Genomic DNA, 17,069 nt, shown 5'->3' on the forward strand with positions numbered 1-17,069 from the left:
GCCCAGCCTGACCTGGCCTGGCCTGGCCACTCCCGAAGTGAAGTCCTTGCAGGCCAGTCCCTGGGGGACCTGCCCGGTGCCCCTCAGGACAGGAGAAGGGGCTCCCGTAGGACCAGGCCCAGACCTGAGCTAGGCCTCCTAGTGGGTCGTCGGAGCTCCCGGCCAGAGGGAGGGTGGGGGCTGGGCAGCAGCCCTGCTGGGGACGGGCCTCACCTGTGGGGCACTCGCACAGAAACTCGTTGATTTTGTCCAGGCAGCGGCCGTTCTGGAGGCAGGGGCTGCTGGCGCACTCGTCCGTGTTGACCTCACAGTGCACGCCCTCGTAGCCTGGGGTGGGGGGCGGGGAGGGGGCACAGGGGCCCGTGAATAGCCGCGGCCACCCCCGACCGCAGCTCTGGGCAGAGAGACGGACGCCCACGCCAGCTGCCGGCAGAGGCGACTGGCCGGCACCCTCCGTACCCGTTCTCCCGCGGCTCACCTGGCTCCCGGGCCCCCCGCCCCCCAAGCCCTGGCGCTGCCCTGTGGGCTGGTGCCCCGCGGGCTGGCCCGGGCGAGCGCGGAGGCCGGGGGCACAGAGCGGTCGCCAGGGGCGCCGCAGCGGGGTCACCCCGACAGGCAGGAGGCTGGCTCCACGTACCCGGCATGCAGATGCACTGGAACTCCCCGATCTGGTCCAGGCAGGTGGCGTCATTCTGACACGGGTTCGAGATGCACTCGTTGACGTCGATCTCGCAGCGCGGGCCCGTGTAGCCCTGCAGACACTGGCACTCGAAGGAGCCCAGCGTGTTGATGCACTTGCCCGCGTGCTCACAGGGGTTGGCGCCTGGTAGGGGCCGGGGCGGGGCAGCACCGGTGAGAGCCTGCTTCAGGCACCCCGGCCACCGGACCATTCTGGGGCATGCCCGCCTCCCCCATCAGACTGGCAGTCCTCTCTGTTGGAGGCGGGGGGGGGGGTGTGTGTGTGTGTGTCACGCCTCCCCCGTCAGACCGGGAACCCTCTGAGGGCAGAGTCGATGTCCCAGACTCCCCAGTCCTCCTCCCCCCACCGCACGACTTGCCCGGCGCACCCAGCGAGCACTCGTCCACGTCCTGGCTGCAGGCCGGGCCCGTGTACCCGGAGGGGCAGGTGCAGATGGCCTTGCCGTTGACGGGGTTGGTGTCGCAGTTGGAGCCCTCGTTGCAAGGGTTGCTGATGCAGGCGTCGTTGAGATGGCAGAGCAGACCTGGGCGGGGCGGCCGCGGTCAGCGGGGCACTGCCTCTCCTGGCCTGGGTCCGCCGCCCGGCTCCACAGGGACGGGCCTCCCACGGCCACGCTGCCCGGCGGCCCCGTCGGGCCCACGACCCTCAGGCTACCCTGGGGGCTCGTCCCCAGCAGGCCTGCCCCGGGCACCCCCGGCCTCCTTCCCTCCAGAAAGGCCCCTTCGGCAAAAGCCATCAGCCGTGCGCCTGAGCGAGGCTGCACACGCCAGGCAGGGCCGGGGAGCCCAGGGAGGTGGTGCCACGTCCCCTGTGCCCACCCCCCACCCCCCAGACCCGGCCTCGGGGGCAGCCCCGCCCCCCGTGGCCGGGGCGCTCACCGGTGCGGCCGTGAGGACACTCGCAGTAGAAGGAGGCCACTCGGTCGTGGCAGGTGGCCCCGTGGAAGCAGGCGGCGCTGGCACAGTCATCGATGTTCTCGCTGCAGTCTTCCCCCGTCCAGCCGTTGACGCACACGCAGTTGTAGCCGCCGTGGGTGTTGTGGCAGGTCCCGCCGTTCTGGCAGGCGTTGGGCATCAGCTGGCACTCGTCTACGTCCTCGGTGCAGTACTGGCCTGCGGGGGCCCAGCCCGTCACGCCTCGACCACCGGGCCCAGGGGCCACCGCCCCCGGGAAGCCTTCCCAGGCAGACTCCTCCACCCACTGCAGCCTGGACCACTGTATCCCCGCTGCCCCCGGCCCCCCGGCCTGGCCGGGCCCTGGCCCCGTCGCTCTGCTGTGGGCAGCGGTGCTCCGGGGGGGCCCACACTTCTCCGCCATCCCCAGCTTGGCCGAAGCCCGGGGGACCCGACCGTGGCGCGGCCCTGCCTGGGGGGGCCGCACGCGACCCACACAGACGAGCTGATGGTAGGGCGGGGGCCTCGGCCCCCCGGTCGCGGGCAGGGGCTGCCCCGGGCCACGCCGCCCTTCCCGGACCGCGCTCCCCGTGCGGGCACTGTGTCGGGCGGGGGGCACTCCCCTGCGTGTGCACCTGTCCACTCGGGCGGGCAGCGGCAGTTGTAAGTGTTCACGCCGTCCACGCAGGTGCCTCCGTTCTTGCAGCTGTTTCCGGGACAGTCGTCGATATTCTCCTCGCAGTTCTGGCCGGTGAAGCCTGCAGCAGGGGGAGCCAGGAGCCCGGTCAGGCCCTGCCCATCTGTGCTCGCCCCAGCATCTTCCTGGCTGGACCCACGACACCCTGCTCTGGACCAGCTGCCGCGCCCCTCAGGGCCTGCCCCGGGACGCCCACCACCTCGGCCCTCGGGGTCCAAGCCCCATCCCCTGGTCCCCCTGTTCCCCGTGTGACCAGGCCCCACACTCCAGGGCCCACGTGTGACACGTTCCTCTCTGAGGAATCATTGTGCAAAGGGCCCGCTGAACACATGGGGACTTGGGAACACGGGATCCTGGACGTGGCGTCGTAAAAATCCCGTGCAGCAGAGTTAACCACGGGCGGCTGTAAGCGGGTGCTGCCTGCAGGTGAGGCGCTGTGCTGGGGCCGGGGAGGGCTCCAGGCAGAAGCCCGGAGGAGGCAGGGCGGACACGCGGCCCTCAGCTTCCCCGGAACAGAGGTGTGATGCCCGCTTCTCCCCCCCCCCCCCCCAAGCCGGGCCAACCTCTGTCAACGTCGCCTCCACACCAGTCACCTATTAACCCGCTCAACTCCCGCCGGTTCAATCATCAACCCACAAAGGTGCGCCTGGCAAGAGCCCAAACCTACAGCCAGTTACTAATTAATGCCCCTCCCGGGGCGCCTTTGAACCTGTCTCCTGCCCGAGGAGAGCCGATCCCCTCCCTCGGGCCGCCCACCCCACCGGTGCCCTGGGGGGTAAAGCAGGTAGTCTAGAAGAGCTGAAGTGGACAGTGGACAGTGTTTTAGAGGGAGTGCCCCAAATCAGAGCCCGGAGCCCGAGTTCTGGCTCCCACGTATGTTGTAGGGGCCTGAGCACGCCTCCCCGCCCCCCACCCCAATACCTCCGAGGGTCTCCTACGGGGCCGTGCGGCACACAAGCCTGGCGAGCCCTCACCGGGAGAATCTCGCCCCGCTGGCCCCAGCGGGAGCCAGCACCAGCTCCATGAACAGGGTGTCCCCTGGCGGGTCGCCCCACAGCCCACGTCCTCCAGCCCTCACTGTGGCCCCTGGAGGGCAGGCTTCTCTTGAGACACGTGGCTGGATGTGAGGTCCCAGGCCCGAGGTCACCAGGCCAGCAAAAAGGCATCTGAACCCAGAACCCAGAGGCGGGCCTGGCGAGTGGGCTCATCTCTTGGCCCCCAGGGACAGCTGGCCAGCCAGCAGCCCTGGGGTGGTCAGGGGGCAAGGGGAACACCCAGCGACACTCAGGAAACGCGTGCCCTTCGAGCCCGCACACAAAGCTGGCTGGTGCGGTGACGAGGCCCCGGGCTTGGTGGCGGACAGGCAGGCAGAACGCTTCCCCTCTGCAGGGGCCGCTGGGTCAATCCTCCCGTCGCGCCCGGGACCCAAACCCCCACCGACCCAGGAGGTCTTTAAGCCTCTCGCCAACGTTATTATTTTTAGATCACCAGCCGCAAAACTGACTCAAAAGCTACAGCGGGAAGACCAGCCCCAACAGCAGGGACAGTGGAGCCGCTGGGGGACCAGCAGGGGTGGCTGTCCCACACCAGCCCCCACAGCCAGACCACCGGGGGAGGGGGGCAATGACGTGAGCTCCGACCACATGGAAACAAGACACCCGGGGAGGCACCAACAAGGATGTCCCTGCAGCTGCGCCTCGTTCCCTAACTTGCACGTGGCTCTGGGGAATTCAAGGTGAGGGGCTCAGAGCAGGGCGAAGAGTCAGGGGCCGTGAGGGCAGCGGCACCCGCGGGGCGGAGGGAGCACTGGGGAGGATACGCCCGTCCAGCCAGGCTCAGCCAGGAGCCCGCCCTGGGGGCTGCAGGGAGCCCGGGTCCCTGGCATGGGGGACAAGTGCTGGGCGGCTGCAGCGGACCCCACCCCCAGGCAGAAGTGAGAAGGTGGGAGACCAGGGAGATGCCCGGACCCTGTGCCAGGCTCCCCTAACTGGTACCCCCCTTTCCAGACCCGCCCGCCGTCCTGTGTGTGCTGGGACACCGTCCTCCGAGCCCCGGCCCGGCCCGCGCCCCCGGGGGCAGTACCTGGCAGGCAGGCGCACTCGTGGGTGGTGTCCCCCGTGGGGCGGCAGGTGCCCCCGTTCTGGCAGGGTGAGGGGCTGCAGGGCACGTAGGGCAGCTCGCAGTGGGGGCCGGTGTGGGTGGCGCGGCAGGTGCAGCGGTAGGAGCCGACCTCGTTGTGGCAGGTGCCTCCATTGCGACAGAGCCCGGGGCTCTGGCCGCACTCGTTGACGTCCTGCCTGCAGGTGGGGCCGTGGAAGCCGGGCGGGCAGCGGCAGATGTACGAGGCCTCGAAGGGCAGGCACTGGCCGCCGTTGGCACATGGGTTGGAGGCACACGGGTCGGCCTGCTGGCACATCTTCCCTGGGGGGCGAGGGGGGGGGAGGGGTCACGCCGGTGTCCAGGGACAACTTCCAGGCACCGCGGAGGTGCCAGCCTGGCGCAAACCTGTCAGCACGGTCTCTTTAATTGCCGGGACCCCACGACACGACACGGCCATCTTCCTGGAGATGGGGACCGAGGTTCCCGGGACACACGGCCAGCGGGGGCAGGGGGCCCCCGAGACCGGACCCAGACTGTCCCCTCCAGAGTTCGTGTTCTCTGGAGAGCTCGCCGTCGGGGTTCCTGATGCAGGGCCAGCGGGCCCTGGGGACCTCACTAGACGGAGGGCCCCCTCCTCGCAGAGGCAGGGAGCCCCGGGGTTCCCGGAGCAGATGTCGGGGCTAGAGAGGGGCCCGGGGACTCGAGGGCGGGGGTCACAGACTGCAGAAAGCCGTGGCCTTCTCCCAGCACGTCACGGTACACGGGCAGTGGGGGGAGGGCCGGGGCCGGGGTGGGGGGGGCCCTCACCTGACCAGCCCGGGGGGCAGCGGCACTTGTACTCGGTCAGCGTGAGCAGGTCACAGGTGCCGCCGTTGCGGCAGGGCTTGGCGAGGCAGGCGTTGTCCCGGGGCGTCAGGCAGAGGGGCCCGGAGAAGCCCAGGCGGCAGGCGCAGGCGTAGTCCACCAGGCCGCCGTGGTCCACCGCGTGGCACGTCCCCGCGTTCTTGCAGGGGGCGCTGAGGCAGGGGTTGGGCGCCTGGCATCGCCGGCCCGCGAAGGCGCCGCTACAGCTGCAGCAGACAGGCCGGAGCGGTTACTCCCACCGGCTTCCCGTCCGCCCGGCCCCGGCACCCCGCACCGTCCCCGGGGAGCGCCAGCCGCTGTCAGGCCCCACCGCGGGCGGCACGTCCCGGGACCAGACAGCGGTGGGGGCCGCACGACCTCACGCGTAGGCCAAGCGCCGTGGCGCCGTGCGCCTTCAAGCGGTGAACCGTACGTTAAAAGTGAACTTCACCTCATGTTAACTGGGGCAACGGGCTGGAGACCAGAAGGCTCCGCGAGGCCGGACCCGATCGCAAAACCCTCGTGAGCGTCTGCGTGGCCACAGAGAAGGGGACACACGGGCCCACAGCCGTTCCCAGGGAGGGGGTGCCCCGAGACCCTTTGGTGTGGGGGGCTGGTCTCCTCTTCCTACCTCAAGCTGTTCTGTAACCAACGTGCCTTATTTGGGTAATAGAACAGTTCGCAGCTTTACTTTTTTTTTTTTTTTTTTAATTTTAAATGTTTGTTTCTTTTTGAGAGAGAGAGAGAGAGAGAGAGAGCGAGCGAGCGAGCGAGAGGGAGACACAGAACCCGAAGCAGGCTCCAGGCTCCGAGCTGTCAGCACGGAGCCCGACGCGGGGCTCGAACCCACGAACCGCGAGATCGTGACCTGAGCCGAAGTCGGACGGGTAACTGACTGGGCCACCCAGGCGCCCCCCAGCTTCTCTTCTTTCAATGCCCACGCGATCAACAGACATAAGGCTGTAGACACAGCAGAGTGGCTCCCGCCGGGGGTCTCAGCTGCCGGGAGCACCACCGGGAGCACCACAGCTGGCAGCCCATCCCCCACCCACGCTTAGCGCCCAGACACGGTCTCCCCCTTTGGCATCAAGTCTGCACGATGTCCAGGCAACATCAGCTGGGAGCAGACAAACCCATTTCCCAGCAGGAGAAATCAAGGTGTGCCAGGAGGAGCATCGTTCCTGAGCTCTTGGCGAGCCGGCCGGGCTGGGAAGCAAGGGGAGCAGGGGGGAGCAGGGGGAGCACGGGTGGGGCAGGGGGAGCGTGGGGGTGAAGGCCACCATGTCTGCCGGGTCTATGCTGTGCCTCTCAGCACACTGCTCAGTCTCCAACAGGAGCAGATGAACGGGGGGGCGGGGGGGGGGTTCTCACGGCTTCTTTGCAGGGACAGGGCTCAGCACATGTCACCCCACCACAGGGCCTCCCTTGGCCACCTGTTGGTCCGGCTTCTGGAGCCTGGGCCACAAACTGCCCATCGAGGTCACCTTGTGGCCTTGTACTCGAGGGAAAAGCTCAGGAAAGGCTCTGGGACCAGCCAGGCATTGTTCTTCCCAGGGGCAAAGCCTCTGAGGCATAACGTGCCCCCGGCCCGCCCCCGGGCTGCCATGGCCTGGGAAGGCAGCCGGGACGCCGCACCCACAGTCCTGGGCCCTGGGTGGGCGGGGCCTCCTCCCCCTGGCAGAGGCGGGGGCTGGCGGGGAACCTCGGGTCCCCGCATGAAGAGGGGGCTCTCCCAAACATGAAAACACCACCGTTTTCAGAGCCCGCCCGTCACACGGGGACCTCCACCCTCAGCAGAGGGTAGCCTGCTCGTCCTCACTGCCTTCCCCCCCCCCCCCCACCTGACCCAGGGGCTGGAATCAAGCCTGCATGGGTGGGGTGGCCGTCAGAGGGGCTGGGGTCTCGGGGTCTCTGCATGCCTGGGAGGCATCTGTCTCCCTGAGGGCTTTTCTCTGCGGCTACGGCTTGGGTGCGGCGGACAAGGACAACACGAAATGGCCACTGGGGCTCACCATCTGTTGTCAGAAGCCAAAAGTCCCAAACCAACTGGCTTAAAGAAAACAAGTCGCCTCCGGGGCCCCAGGGAGGGAACTCAGGCGGAGTGAGGCTCCCGCCCAGCCTGGTCAGAAGGGCGCAGTGGGGCCGGCCGGCTCCTGTGAGACAGACAGACCCCAGGAGCAGGTCCCCTCACCCCGGCACGGCCACACTCCAGGAGGCCGGGGGAGGGGGTGCTCGGATCCAGTTACAGACCGCCTGGTCCCGGCCCGAGTGGCACTGTGGGCTCGGAGTGCAGCGATGGGGGATGGGGGGGGGCAAGACAGCGCCTCCCCCAACCTATCAATGCCCTCCATTGTCAGGCGGGAGCTGGCCACCGCTCACCGCTTGGAGAAAAGGCTCTTTTTTCTTTCCCAGCCACTGACGGAGCGGGCGGGTGGTGGGTACCGGAGAGAGGGCGCTTGGTCATCAGAGCAGGGTGGGAGCCCGCCTTATCCACACCACCCTCTTCCTCTCTGAGCCCTGCTGGCTTGAGGGGAGGGAGGCCTTCGTGGTCCCAGAGGGTGTCCCTGGGGCTCCCCTGCCACCAGACCAATCCCTAACTCGTCAGGACGCTGGGCGTCCCCAGAGGCACCAGAAGGCTCTGCCCGGACACACACCCCAGACCCTCCAGCCACGGGACAATATCCCTGTGAACGGGCCCCTGCTCTCCAGCCCCCCGCCCCCACCCCCCCGAGTGGGGACCCCCGTGGGAAGACTGTGGGAGAACCCACCTGGACGGGTCACATCCTGGCCAACGAGGCTGGGTTACGCCGGGCCAGCAAGGGAAAACATGCCAATAAATCAGGCGTCGGTAGTGCGGACAAAGGCTGGCCGGGGAGCAGGTGCGCCTGTGGCCGGGGACGCGGGCGGCAGCTGCTCCCAGCCGGGCGCGGCGGGCCGCCAACCAGGGCGGGCGGGGCAGGAGCCAAGGAGGCTCCTCCGCGGGGGAAGGCGGCAGCTGACAGGGCCCATTGTGTCCCCTGCTCCTGCCCAGGCCAGGCGGACACCGCCGCGAAGGCACGCCGCCCAGCGCCACGGCTGCCGTGCACCGTCAGCGCCCCAGCTACAGGAGGGGCGGCCCCTGGAGACGGAACAGTAGAGGCAGGTGTTTTGTGTGGTGTGTGGGGTCCGAGGTACGACCGGGGCTGGGCCGGGAGCCTGAGCCAAGAGGAAGCACCAAGCCCGGCACAGCGTCTGGGCCTCGAGGCGAGCGCGGACGTCTGGGCCCGTCCCGAGGCCACCCTCCCCGCCACCCCCACTCTGGGGTGCTCCAGCTTCGGGCCGTCGCTTTCTCCTCTGCACCTGCGAGCGCCTCTCCCCCGACCTGGCCACACGCTGGAGCTTTGCGGGGACGCCCCCCCTGGGGCCCCCTCTGCCCACGCCACCCAGACTTCCCTGCGGGGGCAGGAGGGACCATAAGGCCCCTGCTTGGACGTGGCCAGTCTGTCCTCCACGCTGGCCCTGGGGGGGGTCAGTGCAGGCCCCTGGCGGGGATGGCACTGGGCTTGACGAGGAAAACCGTACCCCACACCTGCCTCGAGATGGAGAGGCTTCCTACAGCGGGCCCAGCTCAGGGCCTCGAGTGACCTGAGCAAGCCCTCCTGTCGGCCACCCAGTGTCTGCTCCTCCCCCTGCCTGTGGTCCTGTCCTGTCCTGGAACCCCCAGGCAGCCCAAGCAGCAGGTGAGTGACAGGTGGGGCGGGGGGGAGGGTGCTCCAGGGGAAGGGCTGTGGAGGGACCACCAGGGGGCCGGGCTCCCGGCAGACACCCTGTCCCCCTGCCCCGCGAGGAGCGCCAAATGGCTGCCGGGCCTGTGGTCCCACAGCCGAGGACCAGGACGCTTTGTTCCCCGCCTCAATATTTCCGCCGTGCTGGCTCCCGCCCTCCCCGCCCGCCAGCGCCGCTCCATAGAAATGCCAGTCCGGGAGCATCCCGAGGCCGACGTTGCCTCGACCTTTCACCCGGGACTAATTCTAAATTGCGCTGTTTTCTTTTCTAAGCTAAGCGGCCATCTGCCACCCCCAGGGGACAGATGACAGCTCCCTCTGCCCCAAACCAGGAAGAGACGGAAGGACTAAGCAGTGAGAAGTGCTGCACTCAGTTCTGCCCTCAAGGAGTTTGTGGTCCGGGGGTGGGGCCCTGCGCCCCCCCCCCCGCCAGCCGGTGGGGGACAGTGAGGTGGCACCCCTCCTTGTGTCCGCAGGAGGAACCCGAGATTCTCCAGGACAGGTGCCTCCTGGGGGCACAGCTGAAATGCAGTTCGATCAGAGGAACTTCGGGGGGTGGGGGGGTGGGTGCAGGAGGGGCTCCCCGCCCCACTCTGCCTGCCGGGACCTCAGTTTCACAGGAGTGCAGCGGGGGTGGGGGGTCAAGGGGACCGCACGTGCCCCTCATCTGGTGACCTGGCCGTTTGGGCAGAGGGCACTCACTCTAGGCAGCGCTGGGTTTGATGTGTGCATTTCCTACCGTGTTCCTGGGAACAGATTTACCGGCCCAGCTGAGCCGCTGTGTCTGAGGGGATCTGTGGGGACACAGGACTTCCCCTGCACAGAGCTGACCCACCAGGACCTCCAGGCAGCACAGCACCGCCTCGCCCCCGCCACCGGGCAGCCCGCGTCCTTACAGCAAGAAGCCACCTGGATGTAAGTAGCCAACTCCACCTATGCCGAGTAGAATGCGGGCCTAGAAGCCCGCTCCCCGAATCACCACTGCTGCCCCTCCTCGAGCTTTCTGCCCAGGAAGCGGAGACTGGGGCCCTCGGGCTCCTGCTGTACGGGCCAGCCAACGCCACATCACCGGAGTCCCCTGGTGACAAGGGGTGGGCACGGACGGGAGGCTGAAGCTCCTCCCAGAGCCCAGCACCGCAGTGCCAAGCAGAGGCCCGCCAAGGCCACTGCCTTCCACCCAAACCACAACACTCGGGGCCGCTGCCGGGAAGCCAGGCCCACCCACCCCTGCGCGGCTCGGCCAGGAGTTTCTGAGGCCTCCGGCCTGGGAAGAAGAGAACCACCCACGTCCCAGCCACCCCTACCTGGGGCCACCCGTGGACTGGGTGGGGAAAGCTCTGTCCCCTTGCTACAGGGGCAGACTGAGGCCAGGACCTCAGTCGCCTACAGGTAGAGCCATGAGATGGGGGTCAAGGAGCCGGGTCTTTCTCTGGGCAGGGCTTGGGAGCGCTCCTGGGACCTCAGCCCCTCCTTGGGCAAAGGCCAGTCCAAGTCCCGCCCCCTACCCCAGCAGGGAACCCCTGTCTTCCAGGAGGGACTGGCTGCCAGGTGGTGATTTGCTCACTGCCTGTAGGTAGGCGGGAGCTCAGGGGCCTCCCCGGCCTGTGCCCTACCCGGGAGGGGGGTGGAGCTGGGGGCCTTTCCCACTGGGGACAGCGGGGACAGCTCAGCTCTGGGGAAACAAAGCCCCCAGGAGAGGTGAGGCTTGGGGCAAGTGGGCACTGGCCCGCTGCCCTCACCCCCAAAGTCCCCGGCTTCCTTTCGGACCTGCAGAAGCCTTTGTCCAGACACCTGTCCGCGGGGCGGGCTAGGACCCTGCCAGCACCTCCGCTGCGCTCAACCCCCTCCCGCCCCCCCCCCCCCCACAGCCCTGGGCTGTCTCCTGGCTTCTATCCCTTTCTGCTCCGTCTCCCTCCCCCACCTGACCTGCATTCAGGGGGCACAGGGTGAGGGTGGGGCAGGTGTGCAGGGGCGACTACAGCGGGATCGGGCCCCTGGTGGGCTGGGGCTGCTCCCAGGGCCTTGGGGCAGCGAGGGCTCTTCCTGACAGACCCACAGCCCAAAAGAGCAGCCCAGCGGGCGGGGGTGGGGTGGGGGGGTGCAGCCTTCCCCGAGGGCCCAGGCCTTCCGGCCCCAACAGCTGCTGACAGCGCTCCCGGCTTTGTCTCCAATCTTCTCCCCAGGTTGCATCTCTGCACGGTCTAAAATCTGCTGGGAACAGGAAGCGCAGGAACAGCTCGGGCTTCCTTCCTCGGCTCTGGGGGAAGCCCTTTGTGGGAGGATGAACCACCTGCCCTCCCGGGAAGCCACCTTTCCCACCGCAGGGAAAACAATGCCCCCAAATCGCTCATTGTCCCCATGTCACTCAGAGCCGCCCCACCCTCAACGTGGGAAGCAGGGGCGGCTTCCTGAGCTGGCCCGGCAGCAGGCACCCAGGCCCACCCATGGTGTGGGGTCGCGCGCTTGCAGGGACAGCAAGCACGGGGTCCCCCAGGGTCACGAGAGCGCCAGGGCTGTGAGGCACGTCAGAAAAACCTGCTGCCCCCCCCCCCCAGTCTCCCAGAAGACAGAGCCGCAAACTAGAGACAAGGTTGGGACGTGTGTCCTCCCTCGACTGTGTCCCCAGAACGCCTGCGGGCCCCCCCCCCACCGCCTCGGGGGCCTCTGCTCCCCAGCAGGGCGGCACCCACACCCGCACCCCAATCGCTCGGATGCAATGAAGGAATCGACAGGCTCACGAGGCCACAGGGAGGACTTAATCCAAAACTCGATTAATGAAGTCAGCAACTGCAGACCAAGCTCCACGCCAAAGCCAGAAATGATTCTGGCAACTTCCCGCCTCTGCTCCCAGAAGCAGATGCCATCTCAGGGGACGCGGGGAGCGGAGAAGGCTGTACGCCCAACCCCAGCGGCTGACCAGGGCAAGCACGCAAGGCGCACCTCAGTTCTGTGCCCCGCGCCTCGCAAGGACACCAAGGACCCCCTCACATGGACTCCAGGATATGAAAGACGACCCGTAATTAGACCGCCAGCTTCAGCTCGTGGGGTTCCCGCAACGGCCCTGAAGCTACACGCTGGGCCCATTTCACAGATGAGAAAACCGGGGCTCGGGCGCATTATGCCCACAGCACCACCTGGATGTGAATGCAACTCCTAACTTCTGCTGTCACTGGCGGCGGCCAGGAGCCAGCCACCCAGGCAGTCAGAGCAGGGCCGCCCCCCTAGAGGCAGCTAAGGGTCCAGCAGGAGCTCCGAGCATGGAGGAGGGAGGGTGTGTGCCCCTGGACCCCAGATGCCCTGCCCGGGAGGCCTGGGCTCCTCACCTGACCACCTGACCCTCCCACACCTGGAGGGCTGGAGCACACAATGCATTCTTACGTCCCACAAGCTCAGCCGAAACACAAAACCCCGGCTGGGGGTGGGGCATGGGGGAGAGCTCTGGGACTCAGGAAGCCTCCCAGCCAGCTGGCAGGTGGGACTTCTCCGGGTCCCTGTCCAGCAGGAGGGCTGGTCACACCTGTGCTGGGCACCTACCACCACCCTCGCCCGTAGCACCCCTGTGGCTTTCCTACCTGGAAAGCACGGGAGACACTGAGACGACAGGGACGGAGGTCACACCCAGCCTGCCCCTGCGGCACTCTGCCGAGGACCCTGGGACAGCCCCGGACCCTGTCAGGGCCAGCTGTGGGCTGCCTCTGGCTAAGCCGAGGCACAGGCATTCGCTCAGCAGTGGTCCCAAGGGTCACTGCCATCCCGCACCAGTCACCAGCCCCGTTCTATCTGGCCTCCTCTCCTCACTCACACCCACCGAGCACGGCCGGCCCCACGGGCCACCAGGCCCCACACACCCCCCACGCTCGCACACCTGGCTATCACCCTGGGCCCAGCACCGCCTCCAAGGTGCCCTGGGGCACAGCGAATACCAGAGACAGAATCCAGACAGTTGCACCAGGCCCGGGGTGGGGGTGGGGGTGGGGTGAGGGTGGGGCCTGCACTGTCACCCTCTGGGGACACCCGGGTGTCCTGGGACCGTTGGCATGGGTCCAGGGCCCTCTGGAGGGGTTTCTTCCCCTGCAGGGATACTGGGAAGTTCGTGGGCTGGACTTGACCTTCTGTCCCAGCATGACCTTGCCCAAATGCTGAAGCAGGGCTGGTCTCTGGGACAGCTTTCTGGACGAGACCTTGCGGCATGAGGCAAGGGCTCCAGGACAGAGTAAACCTCAACCAATGCGTTCTGTCGGGACAAGGGGGAGGGTGGCACACGGGGCGAGTCAGTCACACGAACACAAAGGGGACACCCCAAGGACGGCACCTTCACCGGCCAGCAACTCTGTGGGATGCTCCGCCCGGCTCAAGCTCCTGAAGGAAAGGACCTCAGAGAGGGGAGTGGGCAGCCCAAGGTCACAGAGCCCACATGGTAGGTAGAAGGAAGCCGGTGCTGGTGGTGGGGCCACTACCCCAGCCCCGTGGGAGCGCTGCGCTACGATGGGGGAAAGCCCAGTACACGGCTACCAGTGTAGACGGCATCTCCCTGCAGGCTGGAAGCCAGGTCTTCCAGAACCTGGAGCCGCCCACCTGCTCGGGCCTCCACTTCCGGCTCTGCGCCCACCCCCATCGCTGGCCCAGGCCCGAGTGAGCACGGCGCAGGGGCCAGCCGAGCCCGGACCCGGGGCCCCGGACCACCGGGCAGGGCGCCGCCACACTCTGAGCCCCAGCCACACACGGATGCTGGGGCTCACGGCCACGCCTGGCTCCCCGATCTGGCGCTCAACCAGACAGGGCCGAGGCCGCCCTCATTCTGACCGCTGGAGGGAGGAGAGAGGGGGGAAGCCCCGCCCCGTGGGCTGCCCCGGGGGAGCCAGGACCAGCCAGGCCGACAGGTGGAGGAGTCCTCAGGTTGACCCGGAAGGCCCACGCTGCAGTGACCTCACCCAGGCCCTCTCGGGAGGGAGGGGAGACCGGGGCCCCGAGGGGCAGGACCCTCCCCACCCCCCAGCCTGAACTCGGCATCTCTCTTACTAAAAAGCTGCTGGGAAAAATACACACACTCAAAACTCTGGCTTCTTCCCCAAACGTCTCATTTCCAGTAACTGTATAGTTTCCGCTCATCAACAAACCAACGCGGAGGAAATGGTGGGAGGCAGGTCCCCAGCCCAGCGACAAGGCCCTGCTGTGAAGGCATGGCTGACCCTTCCAGAGGCCTCCAGCTACCGCTCTCCCCGCCCACCCTATCCTCTGGTGCCCCCCGGCCTGGCCGGGCTGGTGGGAGGCCTGCTGTGGCCTGGGTCTGCCTGCCCGGCTAGGCGTAAGTGAGGGCAAACTCCTCCCCAGGGGCCCGGAGCAGGCTCGTAACCCAGGCCCATCAGCACAGGGTCACCAGCGGTGGCCCCCCGGGCAGATGCCTGTGGCTCCAACTGTGACCCAGGCCGGGCCGCCACCGTGGGGTGAAGACGGCAGGAGGCTGGCCCGGAAGGGTCCCCAGGGACAGCAACAGCTTCTTCCCAGCCCAACCCAGTGACCCGTGTGGGTCCCAGAACTCTCAGGGTGGGTGGGCAGGCGTCTCGGATGTCCTGTGGCCACCTCTCAGACCCCACCCCTCACAGTGGGATGGACATGACCACCCGGCCTCGGCTCCCCCGTGGGGGGAGCGGTTTGCTCGGCAAATCACCAGCATCAACAGAGTGATGAGGGGGACAGAGCGATGAGGGGACGGTGACGAAGGGACAGTGCCTAGGGGACCGCTTTCCCAGCTCAACCGAACCAAGTGGAACACAGAGCACGCGACTGCCAGCCAGCCCACTGAGGGGTCAGCTGGGACAGCTGGGGACAAATCCTCTCACCCGCTCAGAGCGTGGCCAGGATGAGTCCCAGCCCCAGACCGCACAGCACAGGCGGTAACGGGGCCACGTCTCTGGTGAAAATCTCAGAGACCACCCCCTAGCATTCGGCCTGACTTCCCGCTGATCAGACCGGCTCCCGCCCGGCACCCACCCATCTCTGAGCAGCCTGTGCAGTGGGGCCAGATGAGCTGCAAGTGTCCTGTGGCCGAGGGACCCCTCCTTGGCGGGGTGAGCCGTCTGGGTCAAGAGACCACAAAAGCAGCATCTGGGCCTGGCCTGATCCCGAGACACCCCAGCGCTGCACCGGGCCGCCAGACCGAGACCCGGCAGGGGCCGGCAGCTGCACCTGAGGGACGCTCGGGTTTGGGAACCGCAGGGGCGGCCGTCGGAGGCCAGGCTCCCCAGTGCACGCCTCCCCCCTGACCAAGGCCTACTGGAAAGCAGGACTCCTTCCAGGAAGCTGGGAGCCCCAGACAGCCCTCTTGCTCGGGCGAGGGAAGCCCCAGGGCTGACCTCCAGAGAAAGCCCCCAGCCCAACAAAGGGCAGCAGAAGGGGCAGGCCGCCTGGTGGGAGAGGCCGGGCCTCTCAGAAGTGTCCACAACCCGCTCAAAGCAGCAGCTTTGCATCAGAGAGAGGACAATGCTTACCCTAATTCACTCTAAGGTGTTAACGACAGACATCCTGATCCCTGCCCCTGAGCTTAGGGGAAAGTGGGGAAAGTTGTTTGGGGGCCACCTAAGGTGGGTGCGGGGTCAGAAGGGACCGCCTGATGGTGAAATATGGGGTGTTTCTGTCCGAGAGTTCCCCGGGGTCTCGGAGATGCACAGTGCCCCCCTCCCCCCCCCCCCCACACACACACCAAGGGACAGAAGTCTGGGCTGACACTGAGAACCCAGGGAAAGACGCGCTCTCACCCCACGGGAAGACCCCCGAGCAGGCAGATGGTGGGGCCGGGGGCCCGCCCGCTCCCGCCATACATCCTCTGCTGGGGCTGTGCCACCTGGGACCTGGCCCGGCCCCCGTGCCTGCCGCCGCCCCCCCCCCAGAGGACTCACCCCGGGGCTGCAGCAGGCCTGGTGCACCTAGCTGGGCTGTCCCCACGGCACCCGGCCCCGCACCCGGTAGGTGACGATGGCACAGCTACTCTTCTCCCGCTGGCTGCTGTCCGTCCCACAGTCTGGTTCTCAAACGTCCCTTCTCCTCTCCCGCACTTAGGGCCTGCGTCCGCCTTGCCTGCCCCTGGCACGCAGTAAGTGCTCAGTCAAAACCCTCCTCCCACCGCACCCCCACAGGGCTTCAGCTCTGCGGCCCCCGCGGGCTCCTCAGGCCGCCACCGCGTGGGGGCTGGCAAGAGCACAGGCTGCGAGGGAACCTGAAGCCTGAGCAGGCCGGGGCCGCAGGCGTGCCAGGCTTTCCCGGGCGACTCCCCCGGGGACATGCCAAGCCCCGCTTGGGGCGGGGGGAGCTCTACTCGTGTGAAACGTCCGGGACAGGCCAATCCAGAAACGGAGAGCAGACCGGGGCTTGCCAGGGCCGGTGGGGGGGAGAGGGGCTGGGAAAACGGGATGACTACTTCGTGGGCCGGGCCCGGAGGGGGAGCACGCAGGCGCTGTAGGGATGCGGCGGGAGGAGCGTTTTTACTCGCGCCAGGGGCAGCAAGGTGGACGCAGGCCCCAAGTGCGGGAGAGGACAGGTGCAGGCCCCAGACAGGCCATGAGAGTAGGACCGGGGCGGGGGGGGGGGGTGGGGGCGGCGGCAAAGCTTTGGAAGCAGATAACGGCGGTAGTTGAACCTCGTGAACGTATTAAATGCTCCCGAATCGTACACTTCAAGCGGCTAAGATAACAGAATTTATGGTGCGTGTGATCGACCAGCGAAACCCCCATACGGGTATCCACTGCCCCCCAAATCTATTTGTCAACCCGCGTCCCAGGAGCAGGGTGGGGCGGGGCGAGGTCTCGAGGAGAAGCCCGCCCAGGCTGCTTCAGAGAAGGGCCTTCCTCCAGAACACCTGTCAACCGCGGCCCCCTCTGCAGGGACCCGCCCCCTCCTGGCGGGTGGGCCAGGTGGTGAGAACACCGGAGCCTAGCCCTGGCCCCGGCCCCAGACCTGCGGAACCTGCCAGGCAGGAGGCCTGACTCCCGGGCACCCCCGCCCCCACCACCTGTGGCCACCACCCAGGCGTTTACAGGCCTGTGCCGGGGGTCCTGCTGGGCCGCACCTGCAGGAGA

General features: G+C 67.7%; 1 protein-coding gene across 1 annotated transcript in view; it reads right to left on the reverse strand.

Annotated features, from left to right (window-relative positions):
* NOTCH1 (notch receptor 1) overlaps window positions 1–17,069 on the reverse strand; it is a 44,009-nt gene that overhangs the window by 20,424 nt on the left and 6,516 nt on the right. The window contains 7 exon segments of the mRNA XM_047093694.1: window positions 214–327; window positions 638–823; window positions 1,068–1,223; window positions 1,579–1,812; window positions 2,229–2,351; window positions 4,373–4,711; window positions 5,198–5,460. Coding sequence (XP_046949650.1) covers window positions 214–327; window positions 638–823; window positions 1,068–1,223; window positions 1,579–1,812; window positions 2,229–2,351; window positions 4,373–4,711; window positions 5,198–5,460 — 1,415 coding nt within the window.

The sequence above is a fragment of the Lynx rufus genome, unplaced genomic scaffold (genome assembly GCF_022079265.1).
Source record: "Lynx rufus isolate CCGP_SWC_20201006 ecotype Redwood Valley unplaced genomic scaffold, mLynRuf1.p SCAF_36, whole genome shotgun sequence".
Taxonomy (NCBI): domain Eukaryota; kingdom Metazoa; phylum Chordata; class Mammalia; order Carnivora; family Felidae; genus Lynx; species Lynx rufus.